General features: G+C 48.9%; 1 protein-coding gene across 2 annotated transcripts in view; it reads right to left on the bottom strand.

Moving 5' to 3' along the window:
• The window catches only part of FGFR2 (fibroblast growth factor receptor 2), a 63842-nt gene extending 40094 nt beyond the window's left edge, over nucleotides 1-23748 (bottom strand). For both annotated transcript variants that reach the window (XM_061556365.1, XM_061556366.1), the window contains exons 1-2: nucleotides 22829-23748; nucleotides 12024-12210 (exon numbers count right to left, since the gene is read on the bottom strand). In XM_061556365.1, coding sequence (XP_061412349.1) covers nucleotides 12024-12156 — 133 coding nt within the window. In that variant the 5' untranslated portion in view covers nucleotides 12157-12210; nucleotides 22829-23748. The remainder of the gene's footprint in view (nucleotides 1-12023; nucleotides 12211-22828) is intronic.
• Nucleotides 23749-25617: the final 1869 nt, after the last annotated feature.

The raw sequence follows: 25617 nt of genomic DNA, 5'->3' as shown, positions 1-25617 counted from the left end.
ACCGTTCATTACGTAAAAACATATTTTTACACGCAAGCGCACGCCAGCGAGCAAGCTGAGCCAAGTGACCATAACACAAAAAAAAAACACTAAGTACGCTCTCACACAAAAAAAAAAACCCACACATGTCCTGATAATCGGCTGCGCACGGGATGCTTTTCGGCAAGCTCATCGTGCCGCTTAGCGGGCTGAGCTCATTCATAATTTTGTTGGGTGCCTGCTGTACGCTCGCTGGCAAAAAGCACCGCATTCTGATGCCAGCATCATGGGAAATAGCGGCAGAGCGGGCAGGCAGGCAGGCAGGCGAACGAGTGGGGTGGGGTTGCAGGATGAGGACTGTTGGCTTGAGGTACAAGAGTTGAGGGAAGGAGGGGGGGAGGAGGGGAAACGTAGACGAAATGGACAGAGTTTCTGGGTTTTCCGATCCACTTGCGCCCTCGTTCTAATAAGCGCCGTTTATTCTACAACACGACTGTTTGTGAAGTTGATCATACGGCTGGAAATGTACTGTATGTGTACAGTACTTGCGAAAAATGCAACCGACTTGCGAACGCAACTCAAAAATACACTAAATTTCGATTTAACGCTTTCGTAACTGCAGGGATTCATCTTCTTGGTTCTTTCGGTAAAGTCACGTAGAAGGGAAATAATAAAATAATAAAAATAAAACATAATAAAATAATTCTCACGACGTTTCGGCCACAACGCAAGCAGCCGTCCTCAGGTGAAGACCAGGTCTGTCGGGGAGACAGCGTCGTGAGAATTATTTTATTATGTTTTATTTTTATTATTTTATTATTTCTCAAATATACACATCATGTATGCGGAATGTCAAAATAAATGTGCTGTTAGCGAGCACCTATCAAGGCCGCCACGGCACACGGGGGGGGGGGGTGCCCAACACCACGCCCGGCCGTCTTTGTCTCCCCAGTGCCGATGTTTACACACCACGGCACCAGGTACTCATTTGAGGCCGATTCGAGCTCGGGGAAGCCCAGGAACGGTTGATATCATCGTCATTGATGTTGGTGGCCGTGAGCGGGAATTGAACTCGGGATGGCCAGATTCGGAGTGCAGCGTAGCGCTGACCGCTGCACCACCGCTCCCCGCTGGCACGGACAAGCACCACTCTCAACTCCTCCCCCCTTCTGTTGTTTACCCCGGCCAAGTGGTGCTGCTATTGTTATCAGCCTCCGTCTAGCTGCGCAGATTACCATCTCATTTAGGGTATTATCAGAAGGCCTATTACTGCAGTTAGGGCTGTCTGCAACACAAAGGAAGTCAATTTCGCTTGCTTAAAAAAAAATGTTGTCTTTGATCCGAACGAAATGCTCCGGGCAATTACAGCACCAATTTCGGGTTTGCGTGTTTAATTGGCGCACCGGCTGGCGAATGTCTGGATTGTAAATATGAATTAGTGGGCGAGTTTCGCCAGCATAGATGACGGAACGGCAGGCGACGAGCAGACGTCAGTCAGCGCGAGATCCGCACTCTCTCGAATTGGGCGAATTCTCGATGTTCTAGCGCACGGGTTTTAGTCGGTCATATGCACGTCTCAACGACCTAAACCCGAGAAAGCAAAGCGTGGCCTCGTGTGCGTTCGTTGTGCTGCCGCCCATGGGACCACGCGGCGAGTTTGGTGGCGTCGTGATGGGTAGATGGATGGATGGAAGGGCACGACATTACGTTTCGTGTGCTCGTGGTTGGGGGTTGGGGGTTATCATCAGGACCGGGAGCTCTACTGCTGGCCCAACGCCCACTCCCATGATGACGTTTGTAAAAGGGGAGGTGAAATATCGCGACTCCTTTTCACTGCCTTCAGGCTAAATTGTGTCGTGTCAAGGCTGAGACCGGCGTTTATTATTATTATGATTATGCACACACACACAACTGTATATTTTAAAAGCTAAAAAGCCATAATGCGCAGCACATGGTTCATGCAGGGGGCTCTTCATCATCCCAGACATTGCCTGCAAGCGGCGGCGATGCGTTTTTTGTAAAAAAAGCCGATCAATGCATTTGTGGGCAATTCTCAGTTAAGTGGACAGAGCTATTTGCTGCTTGCAGATCTATCCCCGGCCACTCTCGCATGCCTTGGGAACAACTTTGTATCAATATTCACTTATGGGTTTTATATGGACTCTTGAAATGCATGCGACGAGCAGTGTCTGTTTACGGGAAATGAATGACTGTTGCCACCATTAACAGAGTTAACGTGACAACCGTCGAAATGCTTTAAAAAAATAAACGATCTCAGTATTAATCGCGTCTGAGTGTTTTGTGCAGGATATCGCGTGCGGGAAATGCAAGTTGGAGAATATTGTGTGCTGTTTACGAAGGAAGATGCATATTAAGTGTCTACACCATGATCTCATTTACAATGAAAATGAGAATATGTCCTTGTCGATAGAATGTGTGCACAAAGCCAAAAAAGGAATAATAGTAAACTAAAAGATATCTGCATTTTAATGTCATTCATCTAAACAGGAATGCCCCACGTGAAGTACAAACACTCATTTTCCTGAGACGTGGCCAATTCCTACATTGGCAAGTTTGACGAATTCCACTGTGTTTTGTGTGCGGAAGGACAAGTGGAATACCCAGAGAAAACCCAAATACATCTGTGGAAAATAACATTCAAATGTCCACGCAAATGGTTCACATGCCTACTTGCTGTACTGTCATTTCCTGGTCACCTCGCTGCCTCGGAAGTGAGGGAGTTGTGCAAATATGTGTGTGATCCACGTTCATTATCTTTAGAATGTGCACGCAAAGCCAAAAATGTGCAGTAAGGAACTGTCGATCAACAAAGGTATGTACTTTCCATTGTGTGAGCAACAATTTGATTTGCACGGCGAAAAAATATATATTTCAGCCGTAGCTTTTTATTTGAAGGCGTTCAAGTAAAATACGGTTTAAAGGAGCGCACATCAAAATAAATAAGTGCACATTACACACGCACGATAAGTTAATTACGCATAAAAAATATATAGCGCAGGAAATGTCTGTAGCTTGTGTACCATTAAAAACCCTCATAAAGGCATTCACGACTTCCTTTAGGATATAAATATAATGCGGAATAACGAACGAGTCCGATTAAAACACAAGCAATCAAAAGCACCGCGTGGGCAGGAGGCCTGTGGCACCAGGGTGGCGCGTCACTTCCGAGCGCGTCACGGCGTGGCTCAGCGAGATAAAAAAAATCTGGTCGGTCGCGTTACACAGATGGGACGTCCCATTAAATTAAACAAGACCAGACGCATTTGTCAGGTATTTACATCGGCCTGTCAGCACCCAACGTAGCTCAAGGTGGGGGTGGGGGGGGGGGCGGGGTAAAATATGGGAAGATATGCGCGGACCTGCACAGATGGTCGCCACATTTCCACACGAGGCCGGCACCGTTGCCTCTGTGTGCTGCCACGCCACGGGGCCCTGCGCGTTGTCCGGTGGATGGCACCTGTCCTCGTGACATTTCCCCCCCCCCCCACTCGCGTCCCCAGTGCTCCTTACAGAGGTCGCACTTGTCTTGAGAAAATTCGCTCGAATGTTCAAGCGTTTGCCAGAAGGAGCTGCCGCTGGGTTTTTTTTTCTAAGTCGCGTGCTTGTGCCGCATCTCGGCACACCGTAAAGATCCACGTTAATTCTAGATTTGAAACTTTCGTGACTGCAAGGATTCATACTCTTTGGTTCTTTCGGTAAAGTCACGTGGGTAAAAAATCTAATAAAATAAGTGAAAACAACTCAATTAAATCACGACGTTTCGGGCGCAACGCAAGTGTCCGTCATCAGGTGGGGACAACCACAGCGAGAGAACTATGTTTGCCGAAGGGATGGTTGTGACGAGGGATTATATACCTGGGGGGGGGGCATACACCAGCGAGAGTTCTCTCGCTGTGATTGTCCCCACCTGATGAAGGACGCTTGTGTTGCGCCCGAAACGTCGTGATTTAATTTAGTTGTTTTCCTTTGTTTTATTAAAAAAATTACCTACGTGACTTTACCGAAAGAACCAAAGAGTATGGATCCACGTTAAATTGCACGACCACGCTTAAACAAAAAAAAAACAATCTATTTGGTCGACCATTGCTTCATGCGGATTTGTGTTAGAATCGATCAGTTAGATCACGGCAGTGCGATTGTACTTGGTTTTATAATCTGCGGAAAATCTGAAGAGCGGCGCTGAAAAAAGGACGGATAATCATATGCAGTCCGACCACAGATGACATCATGCATGCAAAAAGCTCCTATTTAGAGTGGCTCAAAAGCAAAGTGTGCCCCCACTGCTTGCCGCATATTGTCGCGTTTAAGCCGCCCATGTTAATTATGTTTGGCGCTTTCTAACGCAAAGAACATTGCGCTACATCTGTACAAACAATACTACAGCAACAAGCGCCGGTTATAACGGCACGCAAGTGTTATTTTAATTAATTGTAATTGTTAAATGGGGTTTTTTTTCTTCGAACGAGTTAATGTACCACCGGACCGTAAAAACGTGCACTATCGTGATTTATCATGCCAACTAATGGGTGGGCATGAAAAAAAGAAATCTGCACACCACGTATTGTTAGGCGCTGAATGGAAGCCGGCCCGACACTGAGCTTCCTCTGACGCTGTTGTTGACCGCACGCCAAAAAATGCAGCTATTCGTTTTATTCAAAAGCAGATTTCTGCAGCTGTTTAGAATGCCCATAAGAAGAAGAAAAATAATAACAAGTGTGTACACGGGGCCAGGCACAACACGACGATAATGTTTAGTGAAAACTAAAATGCCTGTGCTTTTGCCGACATCACGGGCCCTTGTGTATGTTGTGCACGTGGGCCGTGTTTGTGGAATACATGCAAAAAATAGTGCCGTCATCATGATGTACAAGGCGTGCTGGCACTTGCTGCAGCGGTTTTCCTCCGTAACATTTGGTTTTATGAGCAATTTTATTCTGAATGTCAACAACCCGGGCAAAGTATTGACGGTTCCTCAACCGCACTTCTGGCACAAGCACGCAAGTTTACAAAATAAAGCTGCACAATATAAACCGCAGTCCTTTGTCAATCCACTGCTGGATGATGGCCTCCCTACATCATCGCGGTCACGGTGTTGTTTGACGAATTCACTACGCTGCTTGGTACGAGTTGATGAATAGGGGTGTATTAGTCGCGGCTAGGAATCCTAATTGGCGGACTCATGGCGCTAACCGCTGCGCCACCACTCCATCTTAAATCCTTTGGGTGGGGGGGGGGGTAGATTTTCCAATTGGAGTTGAGTCACCGATTTTTTTTTAAATTCGAAAATTAAAAATTGAGACACGTTGACAGCTGTAGACAACAACGCCCCAAGCTCCGTGTGAGAGGAAGCCTGCATTTTGGCTTAGATTTGTTTTCACAAGGTTATCGCTTGTGTTGTTGCTGTTGTTGTTGTTGCTGCTCCCACGATGCCATACACCTTGAGATGGCGAGCACTCACTGTAAATCACCGAGGAGCTTTTTTTTCCCCCCGTAGCGTGAAAAACGAGATGCCGAGAGAGAGGGAAAAAAAACACGACAGGAATTAAACATGTTGTTGCAAGGCGTTGACTAACGCTCTTCAATGTATGCCACATGCGCCGGCTGGAACCCAAATGAATGCGCCGTTAATTAAGGCAGAAAGAAAATTAACACCCCATCACCTCCCGCACACCAACCCCGCGCCCACTGCGCAAAGCATCAGCGTCGTCGTCATCGTCGTCGTCATCGCACGCGGTGGCTGCTGATCAGCTGCGGCTACGCAAGGCAGCTGACAGCCAAGGGGGCCCTCGGTCGGCGGGGGGTTATTAAAAGGATTCGAGAACGAGGAGGAAGGAACCACGGGCAATCGGCCAATCAACTCCAGACGTACACATCGCGGCTGTGCGGACTGGGAGTAAATGGTCGGTGGCCATGGTGGGGGTGGGGGTGGGTGAGAGTGGGGGGTGAGAGTGGGTTGGGGGTGAGAGTGGGGGGTGAGAGTGGGGGGGGGGGTGAGAGTGGGGGGTGAGAGTGGGGGGGTGGAGGAAAAGCAGAAGAAGCAGCGAAATCAGCACTCTCGTCTTCATCTTCTTTAATTTGACTACGGGGATAGGCAACAGTACGAGGGGTAGAAGGAGAATGCGAGAAGGATTCCATTGCGGATTCGGAGAAGTCGTATTGACGTTATATTCATCAACGCTTCCTGCGTAAGAAGTTTTTTTGTGTTTAACCCAAAGTGGATCAGTGTAGCAATGTGATCAACGATGTGCGCGACCATCGACTGTGGCGTAAATAGCGGAGGATAATACTACTCATTATTATTATTATTTCGTGTGCCAAATGCACTGTTGGATGAAGGACTCCACGCACTGGGGTTGATCTTAGAAGTTGTGCTTGGTGATACTTCACACTCGCCAGGGCATGTGAGTGAAACGAGAGCCCAGGACCGGTTCATGTTTCAATTACTAACGATGTTACCCATGGCTGAGACTCGAACTTAGGTCGCCAAGTTTACAGCACAGTGCGTGGAACCACTGCTCCTCCTTCCCAAGTATTTCATTAAACCTACTGCTCCGATTAGCAGGGTTGGCTCCCTTACGGTGTGGAAGGAGTTCAACATCAAATATCCCCCGTATAGCCTGTAACAGACTGTAGGGGCAAGTGCTGTTAGCGAGCACCTATGAAGGTCAGAACGGCACACGAGGGGGTGGGTGGCCAGCACCACGCCCGACCGCCTTTGTCTCCCCAGTGGCGATGTTTACACACCGCACCAGGTACTCATTTGAGGCTGAGTCGACCTAGGGGAGGCCCAGGACCGGTTCAGATAATCGTCACTGGTGTTGGCCGTGAGCGGGAACCCAGGTCGCCAGGTTCATAGCGCAGCGCGCTAACCGCTACACTACCTCTCCCCACTAGTTCAACATACACACTGCTATACATACATACGCGTGCGTGTGTGTGTGTGAGAGAGTGTACATTTTAACAACATATGCATCTGCCGGGGATGATTATGTATCCACCACACAGAGCTGCATTGTCATTAACTATTGTGGCAATATTGAGTCAAGTCACGGCGTCGTAGGAGCGCTCCATGAAGGATAGCAGCAGCAGCAGGGTCGCTGGTGCAGACCAAAGCACGCCGAGGATTTCAACAGACAGCGTTCAAATATTCCATCATCCCCTGTCATGAATCCAGCGAGGCTTTCCGCGGTTTTCCTAAACAAGCCGGGGGTGGCGGGGGGGGGGGGGGTGCTTAATGTAAATAGGTGTCCACAAGAGCCCATTCACAAAAACCTTGCCTCCGAGCGCACACAGTACCGGGCCTGGCTGCCATATGGGAGAAGCTAATGGGAGGCAAATGCGCGGAGGGGAATCACTGTTCGCAACAGATTGGCCATAAATTCCATGAAGTGTTTTATACCCCCCCGCCGCCGCCCCACCCCGTTCATGACAGCAAGCACCGAACGTGTTAGGATTAAAAAAATAAGTATCATCATTATCCTGCCATTATCTATCCACTGCTGAATGAAGGCCTTCCCATGCAATTTATCATCTGGCAACAGCTTCGTGATCCCACAAACCAACGTCGCTTCTGCACTTTAACTATTCTCATCGTTCCATCTCCGTGGCGGACGCTCCCTTGGGCATCTCCTCTCCCCTTGGCTTCCATTCCATCACCAGTCTCACCCCACCGGCCATCATCCCACACTTGCGATTCATCCTGCGTAAGCTCACTTGTGTTTTAAAAAAATAATTTTGACATCTCCAACATGTATTTACATTAGGTAACGTAATTTTTTTTGATGGCACAAAGATGACTTCGTAACACAAAACATGCCTTTAATTGTTATTATTATACTTGTTTACCAAGGTAAGTGCCATTACTCGTTTTCAATTGGTTCATTTGCAGGTAATTTTTCTACATTGGGATGTTTGGCCAATAGCGGTTCGGCTTGACTTTTGTTGTAAAGCTTTGGGACGAAACCAGAAAAGCCAGAGAGAACATATGCAGAGCAGGGGGGGGGGGACGTACCAACTCCACCCAGAAAGACACCCACCGCAGGGTTCAAACCCTTCTTGTTGTGAGGCACGAGTGTTAGCGGTGCACGACCATGCCAACATAATTAAATACTAAGTAGAACACAATTTTAAACATGTATCTCCATTACAAAACGAATGCATTGGAAATACGTGCCTACAATTGCCTCGATGTATATTATAACCGAGCTGTGACAGTGGTACTTTAAACGCACTGCACAATTGCAGCCTTGATCCTGAAGAGGTTCCAGGGTTTTAAAACCTAAAACGTGTCAGAGCAGCAAATATCTGCACTTCCAGTACCCGTGAGCAGCGAGCAGTGGCTGAGGTGTCCCATTGGATCATAGGTGTCCCGTTGGATCATAGGTGTCCCATTGGATCATAGGTGTTCCATTGGATCATAGGTGTCCCATTGGATCATAGGTGTCCCATTAGATCATAGGTGTTCCGTTGGATCATAGGTGTCCTATTGGATCATAGGTGTCACAGTTTAAGCAGGTCACATGCCAAAATTCCATCCCCTTCAGCGATCCTACCCTCTAACCCCTGACCTCTAATCGACAGCACCCTCCCCCCCCCAACCTCCTCTCTCCCCTCCCCCACTCACCCCTCGAGCCACTGCACCAAATCCACTCTTCAATGGAGCAACCCTGAGAAGAGACAGATGTCCGTACAGATACCGGCCGAGCGGAAGTTTTGGACCAGCAGCCGTCCGCGAAAGTCGGCAGTTTATGCTTATTCAACGCAACTTGCAATCCGGGGTCGTTGCCGTTGTTGTTTGAAAATGGAAATAAAAATTTGCACATGTATTCCACGCGCGCGCGTGTGGGCATAAACTACCGGTTCAAAGATGTGGGCATGAAATACGTATGTTGGCGATTCCATGGCAAAGAAATTGCAAGCGAGCTGCAAGAGAATTAGATGCAGCGGTGAGATGAGTGGCATTGTGTATCGCGCTAACCAGCTGCGTAAGAAAATTCACAAGCTACAAAAGCCCAATTGATGCTCATGCTGCGAATATTGACATTATCAGCCTCTGTGTTACATTCTGTCACTCCGTGAATAAAGAACTGACCACGTACGGGCATGCACTTTCCACGTAAATACCTGTATGGGTACAAAACTGAACTAATTCACCGTATATACACATGTACAGTATGCCTCACGAACAAATAAATAAGCACGTATTTTTGCAGGGCATGATTAAAATAATCAGATTATTTTTTTCGAGTCTTATTAAATTAACTGCAGATATAAATCAGTCTGCTCCGCGGCAGATCGCTAATGCACATTACCAGCACGTCGGGTGCCAAGCTCTTTAATGCATGAAGGTTATTTGCCTCTCGCGGATTATTTTACAGCTGTGATTAATTAACATCCTGTGGGCCAGCAGGAAACGAGCATCGTCCCCGTATGCGCAGGCCCTCTATGCGGCCCTTCACGCTCGCACGAGGTCCTCAGCGCTCGCTCGCTCGCTCGCACGCACTTTCGTAAGTCGCACCTGTGTTGAGATAACAACAAAAAACTTCCCACTTTCCTCGGCTAGACAGCCAACCCGGAGACGAAAAATAAAATCCTTAAACTCTTTGGGAAGCTCCAAAAATAGTTGTACGTATGTCAATTTAAGTTTTGTAAAGTCTGAAACGCATAGGGTCGGAAAAATAAACAAGAGCGCAAGGAAGATTATTCTTTTTTTTTTGCCCCTAAAATCGAGACTTGTTGAGGTACAAAGCAGCAGCAGAAAGAGAGACCAACACACAAAATAAATAGTTCCCTGCCCGGTGCGATCAATCAGGACCTTGCCAGGAAGCCGTGTTTACTCTCGACCATTTCACACATGGGGCACAGACTTGGATGTGAATACCTGTATTAGTGCGCTTGCAGGCACGCACGCACGCTCGCGCACAAACGGCGAGCGGCTATGGCGCGCACGTCCGCACACACGTCCACCCACGCACCATATTTCATGTGCGTAAGAGGCGGATGCGAAGGCCAGTTCAGGGGCTCGCCAACAACACGGCCGCCTGCTGAACACCATTTCGTCGTGCTGGCCGTGTACGGTTATGCGACTGTGCTGCATAGCTCCGCGATGTGGTTTTTTAGGGTATGTACCGCGTGTCGTTCGGCATGTTCCAAATTCAGCGCCCGAAGACGCTCCCGGCACGCGGAGCGGAACGTCGGACATCGTGCCGAACAACAGGCGGTACAAGCCAAGAAGAAAACGCATCGGAGAGAAACCATTTCATTCTGCCACCATTCACGCTGGACCGCCAATCATATTGTAAAGTTCCTTGCTGTTTTTGCCTCGCAGCCACTGTGTTTAAAAAAAAAAAAAAGCTCACATCACTTGCCTGCACGAGATCTCAGCGGAAGCTGAAAATCGTTGCACTTGAAACTTCTGGGAACACCTCCAGCTTAACCCGTTCGCGTATCAAAATATCGGCCACCATGCCGAAAAATTATAACTTCGTTTAAAAAAAACGTACCGTCTCTCTCTCTCTATTTCTCTTTTCAAGTTGGTAAAGTTTCTTGCAAATGTGCTTCACCGGTCTCCAAGGATACTCGAGCGATGTGCAGTCTATGGCTTAATCCGTCGAGTGATCTCCCCAACGGAAGCAGCGCTCACAATGCCACGCTCAGAGCTCTGAAGCCGATACGCTTTATACGGCGGCTTTACAGGCGGCCGCGGCCAAAGAGTAAGCGCAAGATGGGCCCATCCGCTTCTCAAGAGAGTGGCCACACACGCCAGAAAATTGAAGCGACAATGGGGGCAAAGAAGAGTGTGGAGGAGGGGGGGGGAATGCAGCTTTTTGTTAAAACCCAACAGTGCCATGTGCAACTTTTTTGGAGGGAAATAAAACGTTCATTTGTCGACTGCGATTGAATGAATTACAGTTTTACGAGAGTTTTGCATGTCCTGAGACACTTTAAAACTTGCGGGTGTTATTCTCACCCGGCACTTTTTAGCAAATATGACGGTGTCAAAGTGGTACGTTATAAAAAAAAACTTCTTGGCACCTTTTTAAAATCAAAGCTGCGGAGGTGACACGGAGGTTTGCGGTTAGAATCCGGCAGGCTGCCCCTGGTTAATACCGCGGGTGCGTTAGCCACGATACATACACACGTGCCGTTTCCTTCACAGCAGAAGTTAAAATATCCTGCCACACAATTCGAAGTAGAGCAGGCCACCGTCAGCAACGATTGCAAAAATTTGTCAAGATGCTCCTAAAGTAGAGGATTGAAACTCGGCGAGGCGTTCCTGGCTAAACAAGCGTAGTAGTAACAATAACAATAATAATATAAAAAGTAACCCAATAGATATTATGCAGCAAGTCTCTGAGTCTGCAGTAAATTGTCGCTATGTCGGAGTTGTCTTTGCGAAGTTTTACAAAACAACACGCGCTTTACATGTACAGTGCATAGCTACACGGAGTATTATTCGCTCATCATAGCACCGAGCGTGCGCAGTTGTGTTTTCACACTTTCAGATGAACTGCGCGGGCAACACGCTGTTTTGAACGGCTCTTTGCTCGGTGGCTTCTCAGCTGTACAAGAAGAGGGACAGAGTTTCTCACAGTATTCTGCCATGCAGTCTGTTAACTACCTCGCCTGGTATGCAGGAGGTCGTGGATTCGATCCCGACCCCGACGCCTGCTGCTGTATATTTGGAGTGTACGTGCTCTCCCTGTGGTCGCGTCGATTTTTTTCTCCAGGACCTCTGGTTTTTCCCTCCACATTTATAAAGATGCGTTTAGAGTATGCAGCTGCTTTAAATTGCCAGGTGATGAGCCACTTCGTTGAGATATCACTTGTGGGAAGGTCGCTTCTAAAAAAGACATACATAGCTCAGTGGGACTTACATTGTAAAAATAAAAAACAAAAATGTTGGGCCTTTGAGCCTGTGCTCGGCAACTGTGTTTTTTTAAAAAAAGCACAAATCACGTGCTCCCCAATTCCACCCATCCGTCCTTCTCACGCAACACCATCTCCGCGTCTCCCGTCCTTACCGTCCGGCCGGTCGGTGCTGGCGTCCGTGGCCCCCCTCTGCTCCACGGGGGACGGGCGCGCGGACACGACCAGGGCCAGCATCGCTCCCAGCAGCAGCGAACCCGGCCCCAACACAGACATCTTGGGCGGCATCGAGTCAGCGCATCCCACGGGAGCTCCCGGCACGGCCGCTGACGCCTCCACCGACTGCGCACGGGAGAGAGGGAAGCAATTAGAGCGCGGCCCACCACCGCCATCATCGGGACGCTGCCACAGCGGCGTAACGGTTATCGCACTGGACTTGCAAATCCAGAGGTTCGATCTCTCCTGCAGACAACCAATTAGCACGGCGGGTTACGTACGGTGCGAAAGAAGTTCAACATACATACATACAAATCACCACCACCGCCCGCTATTGTTTACCCAGCATATGATGGGGTAAAGTGTGGGTACTTATTCCTCTTCAAAAACGTCTGGTCGGCAAAGAAGGTCAATTTACCCCGTAGAACTCTCCCTCTCGTAGAGATGCTATACCCAGCAGTGGAGCGAGCACGTACTTGCAGGGCTGCCCCTTTAACCTTCTATGAGCCAAACCTCCCTTAACGCGAGCCTTGACCTCTGCAGATCTCGGAAGCTAAGCAGTTCTGAGCCTGTTTAAAGTTCTTGACTCATTGACTACTTGCGAATACCACAATGTTGTAGGCGTGGGTTAGAAATGTAGTGTAGCCATAGAGTCTTGCACCTATCTTCATGGAGCTTTGAGTCTTATTCCCTTATTTGGTCGTGGGTATCTTTTGCAATCCGGTTTCCTCACAAGAAGGGAACTCTTGAAATATAGTCTTGAGACTCAATGAGCCTTTCCCTGGAGATTAGATGAAAGGCATTATGATCATGATTGTGAGTTGCATCACTTTTGGACACCGCGGTTAATGTTTCTCGTTTTGAGTTATGCGCTCAGGAACATCAGCCGTTTCCTGAAGGAAATGCCCAATTTGCGGAGGGATAGGCGTGAAAATTGGACTTTAGATGTTCTTGGGTCCTCTAAGCCCCCTTCATTACTTACAGACACGGCACAGTGCTTTGTTTTTACACATACCGGACTGCTCATAACAGTCAAATCCCAAGACTCATTCTTATCCCATTCCCCCACCCACACACGAAAACCTACAGACTTTGCACAGACCTATACGGGCACTCACGCCCGGTCACCTTCGCCCCCCAAGTACTCGTGTTTACACGCCGCACCGGGTACTCGTTTAAGGCCGAGTCGACCTAGGAGAGGCTCAGAACCGCTTCAGACGTCGCTCGCCACCGATGCCGCTACGGCCGTGTTCGTAGCCACGTGGCTGGACATTGTTAGGTGCTCTCTAACAGCACTTGCCCCCACAGTCTACTGAAGGCTACACGGGGAATCTCTATCTTGGTGACGGTAGGTACACGTTTCACAAGAGACACACACACATATATACCCTTATACAATTCAAATATTCTATTATTCATACTTTCATATCGCATATAGCCTTTAACAGACGTTTGGCGCAAGTGCTGTTAGCGAGCACCTATAAAGGCACACAAGGGGGTGGGCGGCCAGCAACCAAGCCCGGTCGCCTTTGTCTCCCCAGTGGCGATGTTTACACACCGCACCAGCTACTCATTTGAGGCTGAGTCGACCGAGGGGCGACCCAACGCCGGTTCACTTTTGTTGGCCGTTAGTGGGAATCGAACTCGGGAGGGCCGGTTTCGTCGCGCAGGGCGCTAACGGCGGCACTTACCGCTCCCCCACAGCACACACACATACATAGTACACACAGTACACACTACTCGTACAAACACTTCATGTCCACTCTCACACGTAAGACTGTTGGGGCAAGTGCTGTTAGCGAGTAGCACCTATGAAAGGCCGGCACGGCACACAAGGGGGTTGGTGGCCAGCATTACACCCGACCGCCTTTGTCTCCCCAGTGGCGATGTTTACACATCGCACTCGGTACTTGTTTGAGGCTGAGTCGACCTAGGGGAGACCCAGGACCGGTTCTGATAATCCTCACTGGTGTTGGTAGCCGTGAGCGGGAATCGAACTCGGGCCGCCAGGTTCGCCGCGCTAACCGCTACACCACCGCTCCCCTCTCACGCAGACACACACGCGCGCACACACACAAACGCACCGACACAATCACACACACACAGAGCTCAGGTGAAAAGCGGTGGAGTGAAAAATGGACTGCGCGTATACAGTCTAGAAACACAGTACTCTCTATACACCGCGCTGACATAGCGCGCAAAACGCCGTCAGTGTGCGCGTGGCAGCGCTGGCTTGTCGGAGCTCACGCTCGGTGCGGCTAGACGCATAACCCGTAAGACTCACCACCCTGCCCTACTTTACATCCTGCCTTCAAATCCCGTCCACGGAGTTATCTTACGGCCCCGTAGCACGTCGACAAGATGCCCTCTTCAGATACGACGAGTGCGTAAAATGACGACGCCGTTTCGTCGATTTACCCATGGGTCATTTTCCGTCCCGTTTTTTTTGACAGCGTCCTTTGTTATGGGAACCTCATTTGCTAGTAAAATATGATAATTGGTTTTTTTACCCTTCTATCTGGCAACAAAACTGACACCTTTTTACAAGGAGTCATGTTTGCATAGACCGCAATACCTGCAGTCATAATACAAACAAAAGAACATAACTCTGATAATGTGCACTGTCCTTGAAGTTGATTGGTCCAAACTTCAAGGACAGTGCACATTATCAGAGTTATGTTCTTTTGTTTGTATTATGACTGCAGGTATTGCGGTCTATGCAAACATGACTCCTTGTAAAAAGGTGTCAGTTTTGTTGCCAGATAGAAGGGTAAAAAACCAATTATCAGCGTCCTTTGTGTTTGTGTTGTTTCTCGTTCTGTTCCCCATTGAGTTACATTATCAGCAAATGGAAATGTAGGCTGCAGCATCAATCGCAACAACAAAAGACTGGACGAACGAGACGAAAAAGCCCTGGGAAACAATGCAAATGCGACGGTTAAAATAAAACGACAGGCTAGGACAAATTATTTAATCAAATCGTGGATCGAGAATGAGTTTTACACCCCTAATGCCACCCGAACTCCGAGAGGCTCTGTGATTTGTTTTGACTTCGGAGCCTTCTGAGACATCGACCGATTGCCGCATGAAGAACAAGCTGGTCACACAGGGTTGGGTCGGGGAGAGGTTTGGTTATAGCCGTGGCTGTAGAAGTGATTCTTCTATTCGGGGAAGGAGGTGCAGCGTTGATTCGGTGGATACGAAGAACACGCAAATTTGCTGTTTGTTTATTCAGATGAGCCTCGCGGAGTCTCTAGGCTATCTTTTCAGAAGGGTGTTGCTACAGTGGGGACGTTTGGCTCATTCCATTGATGAGTATTTTGCCTTCGTGTGGAACGAAAAGCAAAATACTCGGAGAAAATCCAATCACGCGTACCAGGGGGTGATTCACTCCAAAGCTCCACACAAATAGATTCAATAATCCATTGCCGGGCTGCCGCCCTCCTGTCCCTTGTCAGGTAGGTGTGAGGACTAAGGGGCTGGAGTAGCGACAGGGTGATTAATGGCTGTTTGATGGGGGTAGAGATGGGGACAGGGGTTTTGTTCAAGGGTAGGGTTCAACAATCATCGTCAGCCATCATTAATCCACCGCTGGTTGAAGGACTTCCCAAGCCGATGCCACATGTTGCAAATACGCCTATTAATTTCTAAGGTGTGCCTTTAATACAATTCTCGTCACGAGACAATTTTGCACGTGGGTGTTCTGATAGCATCAGATGATTTCAAATAATTAATCGTCGGTTAATGCACAAAGGTATGTTGTTAAGAACAAAAATCAATGACAACAATTTCCTCCAGAATAGATTTTTTGCAAACTTTATGCGTAATTCTTTACGTTCAAAAACCAGGGAAGCAGTAGAGCAGCAGTCGAGTGGCCGTGTCATCCCCAGACGCGGCTAACATCAGCGTCGAATAATAGCTAAACCGATTGCCGAGCACCCCTCAACATCAACCAACCCGCACTGACGGGAAAAGTGAAGTATAGTCAAACAATCCCCATGAGCAGCTGCGCGAGTGGTGTTCTCAATCAACCAGTGGAATGACAAAGGAATCATCAATTACTAAAGTATTGTTATAATTATTGACAACACATACAAATAAATCACGCCCTACGTTTCGACATGTTTTTTTTGTTACACATGCTCTTCCCTCGTCTGTTTCCCATTGCTATTTTTGTCATGGGGCGGTGCGATTAAAATATTGTAGCTTATTTTTTTTTCCATGTACGATGTACGTGGCCTTGACCGCAAGTCCCCAGACATTATCGTCATGCAGAGAGAGCGCGCGGAGAAGAGCGAAAATGTGGAAGAGCGCCAAGAGATAGGTGCTCTCTAAACAAGGGCACACGAGTTGACGCGGCAGGCTCTGCCCAACGAGCGCCTGCTCACTTCCAAATAGGACTCTGCTGCGCCTTGTTGACATTCGACATGTGGTGTCGATTCGACATCATGTAACTCACGGCAGCAGTGGGCCACGATGGCCAACTGTCGTGCTGATGTCTAATAAAGGCAAAGCTTGCTATGCCTGTTGTCTATAATGAAGCGGGGGTAGAGGGTGCTATTGTCTCGACTGCTGTCGAATTACAAAAAGAATGTCAGATTTTCCTCTCCTCTTGAGCTTGGTGACTATCACAGGCATTGTGCGTTTTCTCTTTGAAACACCTTGGGATCGATATACCATTATTATTCCAATTGTTTCCAGTCTGCGCACATGTTTTTTTACAGGCTGATAGGTTTTCTCATTAGCTGCACAGAGTGCGTGAATTTCATTATTTAACTCGTAAAAAACAACTAAGTTCATGTTTTTGATCTTACACAGGAAAGTATCGGACGAAATTGACTACAGAATGCATTAAAATTAACATACACACTATTAATACCGCGTAAATCATGATGTATGTATATATTGAGCTTCTTTCGCACCGTACGTAGCCAACCGTGCTAATCGGAGGATGGATAATTAATCATCGAATTTGACCAAGCACCTGGCGCCACAGCGGACTCATCTTGGTAAGCGTCAATGTCTGTGCCAGTCGTCGCCTCTTTGAAAGACAGCCAGTTCTGGGATCGTTCACAGAGCAGCGCACGCCCGTTTGGAAGGCGATCAGTGAGGGTCCTCACATTCGACTGCGTGGGTCTCCCTGCGTGTGTGTGCACGCCTGGTTACGTACGGTGCGAAAGAAGTACAACACACGTACAGCTCTCTGGCATAGGTCTTTGTATGTATATATTGAGCTTCTTTCGCACCGTACGTAGCCAACCGTGCTAATCGGAGGATGGATAATTAATCATCGAATTTGACCAAGCACCTGGCACCACAACGGACTCATCTTGGTAAGCGTCAATGTCTGTGCCAGTCGTCGCCTCTTTGAAAGACAGCCAGTTCTGGGATCGTTCACAGAGCAGCGCACGCCCGTTTGGAAGGCGATCAGTGAGGGTCCTCACATTCGACTGCGTGGGTCTCCCTGCGTGTGTGTGCACGCCTGGTTACGTACGGTGCGAAAGAAGTACAACACACGTACAGCTCTCTGGCATAGGTCTTTCTACGGTTTGTCCTGTACAGATGGGCTCTCGGTCGTACTGTGAGTTTCGATTTAAAGCTTTCGTGACTGCAGGGATTCATCTTCTTGGTTCTTTCGGTAAAGTCACGTAGAAGGGAAGTAATAAAAGAATAAAATAATAAAACATAATAAAATAATTCTCACGACGTTTCGGCCACAACGCAAGCAGCCGTCCTCAGGTGAAGACCAGGTCTGTCGGGGAGACAGCGTCTAAATTCAGACGCTATCTCCCCGACAGACCTGGTTGTGGCCGAAACGTCGTGAGAATTATTTTATTATGTTTTATTTTTTTATTATTTTACTACTTCCCTTCTACGTGACTTTACCGAAAGAACCAAGAAGACGTACTGGGAGTGTTGAGGCGTCACGACTGTGAATTTGTGTGCTCCAGGTCTCCTCGCTACCGTGGCCGACACAGATTGCCAGGTTGTTTTTTGGAGGGCGAGCGAAGGGGGGGGGGGGGGGTCGAGGTGGTAGTGAAATTGTATTCACCCCTCCACACTCGCCGCTTTGTGCTCGATCCAACCCCCTCCGATCTCACTTGAGCAGGAAATAAAACTGCGACAAGCCACGCTCCAGAGGTCACATACTCCTGGCAAGCACCGACACCCCCCGCCCCCCGGCCCTCATTATAGCATGACGCTTGTATTCCCTAACACTACCGTCTAAAACATATCACCGTTAAGCATCGTGCATTTTTCGTTTAATGCTTTCGTGTCATTTAACAACAACAAAAAAACACCGATGCCCTTGCGGCGAGACCTCAATACGCCACGCGGTCACGTCCGATTGCGGTGGAAGAACATTTTTCGTCAAAATCTTTGACCATCGCTAATCCTAATTGCTCGCCTCTAAGCTTAATTGGCTGAAAAACCCCACATTCGTTGGAAGTTGCGTGTGGTTTTTTTTTCAGCTTGCAATCGCCAAAGGGCACCCGAACGCGTTCTCTCTCCGCCCATATCTGCACGAGCTGTCTCGGGCCAGCCGGTGTCAGTCAGCGCAAGCGCTCACATCGAGACCTCAAACGCGCACCAGAGACTTGACCCTTGTTGTCTTTGATGTCATCAGCTTGTTTTAACTTCCCACCGCTGGGCCTCCTCCATATCCCTCCATTCCTTCGTTGTCTCCAGCGGCCTCGTCCAATCGTGCACTCTAAAAATATTTTGATTTAATCTCACCGCCTTCTGCCGCTCTCTTGCCCTCTCTGCCACGTCTGCCTGATCTCGGGCTCCGCTCTGCAGTACATTTAGTCCATTTCTCGTCGGTTGCACGTATGTATGTTGAACTTCTTTCGTACCGTACGTAGCCATCCGTGCTAATCGGAGGTGCGGGGGCAGGACAAGACTAAACACAGAAATCTGTTCTAAAACAAAATAGTTTTCAATCGAGATTTAAAAGTGCAAAGCTCCGGTGGCTTCCTAATGTCGGAAGGAAGATCGTTCCAGACGGCCGCATAGGCGCATCTGAAAGCGCGCGATGCTGTGACCGTCTTTGGTCGATGGTGAGCCAAAAGACGCTGCGAGAATGACCGGAGTTTACGCTGAGGTTCACCAATGATGCATTAACGACATCATCGGTGAACCTAGGCACCGCCAGACCAAGTTTGCTCAGCCACCCCCTTTTCTGGTGACCTCGCAGAAGTTGGTCTCACCAAACCTGCCGTGGCTGTAATCCCCTAAACCCATGCGCGAAGCAAGACTCGCGAATCACATCTCTCGGCACAGGAGACTGTCTATCAAATTCGGATCCACGTACTTTGGTGTCCGCTCAGCAGAATTGCCGAATCCCGGTAGCTTGGTCTTTCGTTGCCACCGCTAAAGACACAAACAAAGTCTGCCCTTAAGTGCTTCGTTAATATTAGAATTGCCAAGGCATCGTTGCCTTGAAAAACGACAGGACTTTAAGTGACCCATCATTTAAATTCACTTTGAGCCAAACCCTAACCGGGCAGAACAGCTCACATTTTTGTGGGCTTCAATCCCCCGAAAAGCCTTCTTGTATTATGCCTCTGTACAATCTCCACTGCTTTCCTTTTCCCTTTAAGTCACACTCACACGAAGAAGAAACGTGAAATCACGATTTTTTTTTGTTTTACTTTCAACCCCTTTCGGAGGTTGAAAAAAAGTACGTGATCACTCCCCCACACCGCTCAGCATTTCAAAGTTGCTGGCGCTGTACTGTCGCAGAGACAACCACCCATGAATGCCACCGCAAAGCCGCGCTTTGTGATCGGCGCTGCCACAAAGGCGAAGCACGGTCCTTCTCATGCGCCCCTCTTTGGGATGCAAAGCCGCCTTCTGGAAAGACAATGGCAACTCTGCCTTGGCCACGCTGGGCCACGACAATGAGATTCGAGGGAAGCGAAGGGTCACGGGTGGGAGTGGTGCAGACTCTCCGTCTCTGTCTCCGCTCGCGTCTTGACTCGCTTTCCTCGTGCGTGCGAGCCTGCGTGTCTGTCTCCCCGTGTGTGTGTGTGTGTCTCTCTATACTTGTGTGTGTGTGTGTCTCGCTCTCTCCTCGTCTCCGCGTCTTTCTCTCCCTCTCTCTCGTGTGCATCTCTCTTTGTGTGCCTGTCTCTCCCCGTGTCTTTGTAGACGTCTCTCTTTCCCCTCGTGTGTGTGTGTCTGTCTCCCCGAATGTCTGCACGCGCCTCTCTCTCTCCTTGCGTGTCTCTCTCTCTCTTCCATCGTGTCCGTGGCTCGATCTTGTGTGTGTGCCTCCCCCTTTGTCTGTCTCTCTGTCTCTATATTCTTATGTTCATGTGTGTGCGTTCATGTGCGCGTCTCTCTCTCTCTCGTATGCCACTTTTTCTGTGTGTGTGTCTTTCTCGTTTTCCCATGTCCGTCTCTCTCGCTCTGCCCGATCCACTGCTGCACCGGTGTCTCCGCGCCTGCTCACCATATTCCACATCCACAATCTCTCCCACCCCCCTGCCCCCACCACTGTCCTCCATATCTGGCTGTAACAATAAAGGTTAATAGGGGCACGGGGTATGCTGGAACCTGACCGACCATCTGTCCAGCGTGGGCCAGTGACAAGCCTTTCACCCGGCTCGGCTGATAGATGGTCGTCTCCTGCCAGATCTCAGCTACCCACCCCACCCACCCCCCATCCATTCATTTCACGTGCCGCCCATGTGCATGCGTGCACGAGAGGGGCCACAATTTCAGTCGGCGGCCAAGCCTCATACGTGGAGACTCCCAGGTGACCGTGTCGCCGCGTAGGGCCAACGTGACCTACCTCGTGGATGCGTAGCAAAGCTCGGCTCTTTGAAGGAAATTAACTCCCCCCTCCTCTAAATTAGCCTCATCCACACGAGCAGCAAAAACAATTGTGCTCCCCCTATACACAAGCGCTGTTCCCAAAACATATTGATCCAGTTACAATTCAAACGGAGGAGAGGTAAGGCTGAAGTCGATGTGTTTTTGGCTGAATTCCTGCCACACGCCAAACACACGTGCAAGTATAGTACCCTGAAATTTTGAAGTTTTTATTCTTATGCTTTTATATATTTGGATCTGAAATTTATATTAAAGTCCTCATCCTCGTGGATCTCTATATATGCTTTTCAAGCCTGGTTTAACGTTTTATTTTTTTAAAAAATCTATATATTCACGTAAAAAAGTCATTCGGATTATTTTTTTACGTATTGTTAGGTCTCAATTTATGTTTACATTTATGTGGAATCATGTTTGAGAAAATCAATTTACATAGTACGTACAGATGAGAGCCAGAGAGAGAAAACACTGCAGTTCGACATCACAGAATTTCTTAAATTTGAAGTCGAAGATAATCTACTTTTCTGGCTTTGTGCACACATTTCGCCTCTGCCTAATCGTCCGAGAATCTCGCATAACACATTCTCGCACAAGCCAGCAGAAAACATGATTCATGCACGCACGTAGCTATGCGTCTCACAGACAAAGGCAGAGAAAGAATCCGTGGAGCGTCCAAAATAGTTTAACTGTCGGTGCCCCCTTCTTCCTGGCTCGTTCCCTTCAGGTGCATCATCCCCTTGGGTTTTCTTGACATCGATTAAATATTCCTGTGCCAGCTTACGTCATACCAGCGAGGCTCTATTAAATGATTTATTCACCGCTACATATTGTGAGCGACGAAGTAATGTTCTCCTCTGCGTTGCGAGATCCCGGGGCGTTGCTTTGACACGAACACTTTACTTAACCCAAATGGGCCATTTCTCAGCTCAAAATTTGACACCCATCATTTCCTGCCACCTAATAAGCACTTACAGGGTTATCCCGGCCATACGTCGACATACCTGAGCTCGCGATGCATTAGCGTAACCTCTGTCCATTACACCGACGGTTTTGCGACGCGAAACGGAGAGCGAGGGAGCGAGAGAGAGAGAGAGAGTGAAAGAGTGAAAGATGAGTCAAGACGAGACCGAGAAAACAAAACGTGCCCAGCTCTGACGGGACAACAGCAGCAGCACCGGCGTAGCCACACCGCCTCATTACCTCCGCACAAACAGCCCCGCTCACTCGTGCAGAAATCCCACCCTTCCCAAAACCAATTAAAACCGACGCCCAATTTTCATTTTTTTGGCTGGCCAGTCAGCAGCCACACGGGTTCCGTCCTCATTGCAACCTTGTGCCTGTGCAGTTGACGTCAACGTTGAACCACAAAAAAAAACAATGACTGCAGCATTTTTTTGGGAAGGTGGGGGGGGGGACTCAATTTGTAGTTATACGTTTGAAATCTTTAACAAAAATAAAAACCGTAATCCATTTAGGAATGGTGACCTTTTTTTTCTGACAAAGAACAACAGCCACGGTTGGGCAGATTGTAGACAAATTCGCAAGATATGTCTGTAAAAAGTGTAAACTTCTCTGGCAGAAGAAGACGCATTTTATTGAATACAAATACACACACAAAAACGTCGAAAATAAACGATTTAAAATCTTTCACTCATTTCCCACCAAAAGAAAATTCCAACATACTTGTAAAAGTCAGCGATGGGGTCACCCAGCTCATAAATTTCCATCAAACTATTTTTGTTTTTCGGACGTCAACGGAACGTACGTTTGTAACTGCAATCACGCGATGTTATGGCATGTTTAAAAGTCTAAATTTACGCCGTCGCGCACAGCTCAAGGGGAAGAAGAAGAAGAAGAAGATGAAAAAAACACTGGAGGAAAAAACTCGCTCCAGTCGTGTTGTTACCTGGAAGTTTCTTGACTGCTCGCAGAAGAACCCAGAGGAAGGCAACTTTGCAGCCGCAGCGGAAGAGAAAGCCCAGGTGACCCCCGGCTCAAATAATCCTTGCGTTGGAGGAGATGGCGAGCCGGAGATTAGAGGTCTTGAATTGTCCAGTCCTTAACCCCGAGGGCAGGTTTCTCCAATCAGGACTTCTCTCTTCGAAGCCAGACAAAAGGTCAGTTAATCGCAGGGTGTTTGCTGGCTCGGGCTAGGAATTTGCAGCAGCCTTTTCAGCCACGAGGAGAGGTGGGTGGGGGAAGCTAGCGGGTGGCCAGCAGGGCTTAACCTCTGAGGTCGGTGCGCCCCTGGCTTCAAGGGTTCTCCCCGTGCTCTACAATGGACACACGTGTACGTGCGTGCGCGCGTGAGCAAGTGAGTGTTTGCCTATGTGTGTGTGTGTGTATACGACGCACCGATAAGTACCCGACAACCAAAGTTGTCCCGTGTCCTCTGCGACGGTTCGTTACCAGAATTGCTCAACTTCCACGCAAGATCCTCGATGATGAGATGCGTTTTCTGCTCACTTTTCAACGGTGGAATGACGGAGGAGCTGCCGAACTTTTTCGCCCTTTCGAAAAGTCACCGGTTTTCTTTTTTTCGCTGCAAGCCCCGCAAAAAACTGTTCCCGCTGTCGAAGTCGAAATCGAGCAAAAAAAAAATTGCGTCCAGCAGATTCTGATCCGGCTTGACGCTCGTCAACTTCTCCAGCGATCCCGCTCATTCACGGCTGGCACAAAAACAAAAGAACGTGCGGCAAGACGAACTCCCGTCCACCAACCACCACCACCTCCTCCTCCACCCGCCGGGCAGAGAGAGCGATCGAGCGAGCGAGAGCCGCTGTGGACGAAGACCGCGTTACGTGCGCTCACTACGTGCGCGCGCGTCGCCTGCGCGGCAGTCTGCAGGGACCCATCACTTGGCGTGCCTAAAATCCCCCCCATGCTTGCACCCGCCTCCATCCCCGCCCCCGCAATCGGCACGATTCCCTCTGGTTGGCTGCTGCCTCGGACTCGAATCACGGCCCACTGTCGACATCACCTCGAGTCGGACCAATTGCGGCCCGCGCGGATTCAATGAGGCCCTTCCCCAGTTGTGTGTGTGTTTTTTTGTGTTGTGGTAATGAATGACTGATGACTTCTGGCTGTGGGCGATGCAGTGGGGCGTTTTGTTACAACAAACCGTAATTAAAAGCAGCACCCCATACTTAGACAAACCGCGCATCTCCCTGTCCCCGTGCCTGCCCCCCGACCACTGTGCGCTTTTATATTTTTTGTTAAACCGTGATCCGACTGCATTTCATTATGGTGCTTGCCCCCCTCCCTCCCGCATTTGTTTTGCTTTATAGTGGTAATGTTTAACATATTATATTTGATGTGCGTGGCAATACTGTGACGTCGTATGTTATATTGTGTGTACATAAAGCTGGTCGGAATACCGTAAAAGGAAGAGGATTTTTTTTCATCACGAAACGCTGTGATCCATTTATAGACACCCCACTGATTTTGTTTTATTACCCTGTTAATGCTAATGACCTCAGTTTGCGCATCACTGAACGTTGTAAGCAGGTCGCACCAGCCACAGCTGGACACCGTGTACCAGAAGGGGTCTTCAGAGAGCGTAATTTGTGGATTTACGATTGGTGGCAGAGACATCGATCCTTTGCGATAAGACTACAAAATGCCCTTCTCCCTATTATTTTAGTGGGGTGCTCATAATGTCTCGCCCCCCCCCCCCCCGTAGTTTCACGCGCACATGCCAGGCCTGCACACGCGCAAAAAAAAATGTGCCCACCCATGTGACGGGACGTGCAGCGCGGAGCCCCATCGGCTGGGCTACCGAGCGCGACGTCGTGGATGAATCATCGCCGGATCATCAATCGTGAGCGGGCACCCTTTGACAACCGTCCGCTCGGAGTCATTTCCTCTGACCAATCTACGATCGGCTCTACCTGCAGCCAACGTGGTGGGGGGTGGGTGGGTGTGTGTGTAGGGGGAACACTCAGCGAGGCCTACGCGCTACGTGTGTTTTAGATGCAAGTGCGCACGGTCCAGCCGAAACATGTTGTCGAATTAAGGTCACGGTTCGACTCCAGCGGTCGCCCTGGTTTATTGGCATTATTATTGCAGGAGCAATAGCTAGCACGGTTATACGCACCGTCAGCTTCACGGGGGGCTAGGGGGGGGGGGCGTTAAAGACCCCCATTACGTCATCGGCAAGAGTAGTCGAAGTAATTGTGTGCAGGCGTCAGGGTTTTCGATGTTTTGGCAAATTCAAAAATGACCCGCAAATTACTCAATTTGGATGATACGTGTCAAATCATCGCCTTCAACTTGCAGGCAGAGACTGGTGTCCGGGGGTCACTCTCGCAAGCGAGACGAATGAACAGCGTATCCTGTTTTTTTTTTACGAAATAATCTTGAAACTTGACTGGTGCCGCTCCCTGTCTCTCCGTGTCTCCTTGCACGCTCGACGAATAACCGACTGGACATGTGTGAAAAAGAGCTTCATCGCTCATCGGATTCCTCCAGAGTGTAAGAAAAAAAAAACACTCTGATTCTGAACCACTGGGGCTTGCCTACCAGCCGGCGTTGCGGTGCTCACTGGCAAAATCAATCGCGCCATCCGTCCCTCGCTCGGAGAGACGCGATCCCTAGTCGCCAATTCCTCGGTTGATGTGTGAGCAATGAACGCGGGAGTGCTCATTACTCTGCGCACTTTCAAACACGCGAACAGTTATCCTTTGTCCCACGGTG

This window comes from Lethenteron reissneri, chromosome 22, assembly GCF_015708825.2.
Source record: "Lethenteron reissneri isolate LAM-NWPU_2019-01 chromosome 22, ASM1570882v1, whole genome shotgun sequence".
Taxonomy (NCBI): domain Eukaryota; kingdom Metazoa; phylum Chordata; class Hyperoartia; order Petromyzontiformes; family Petromyzontidae; genus Lethenteron; species Lethenteron reissneri.
Note: the sequence above shows the minus strand (reverse complement) of the source record. Positions and strands in the feature narration are given on the sequence as shown.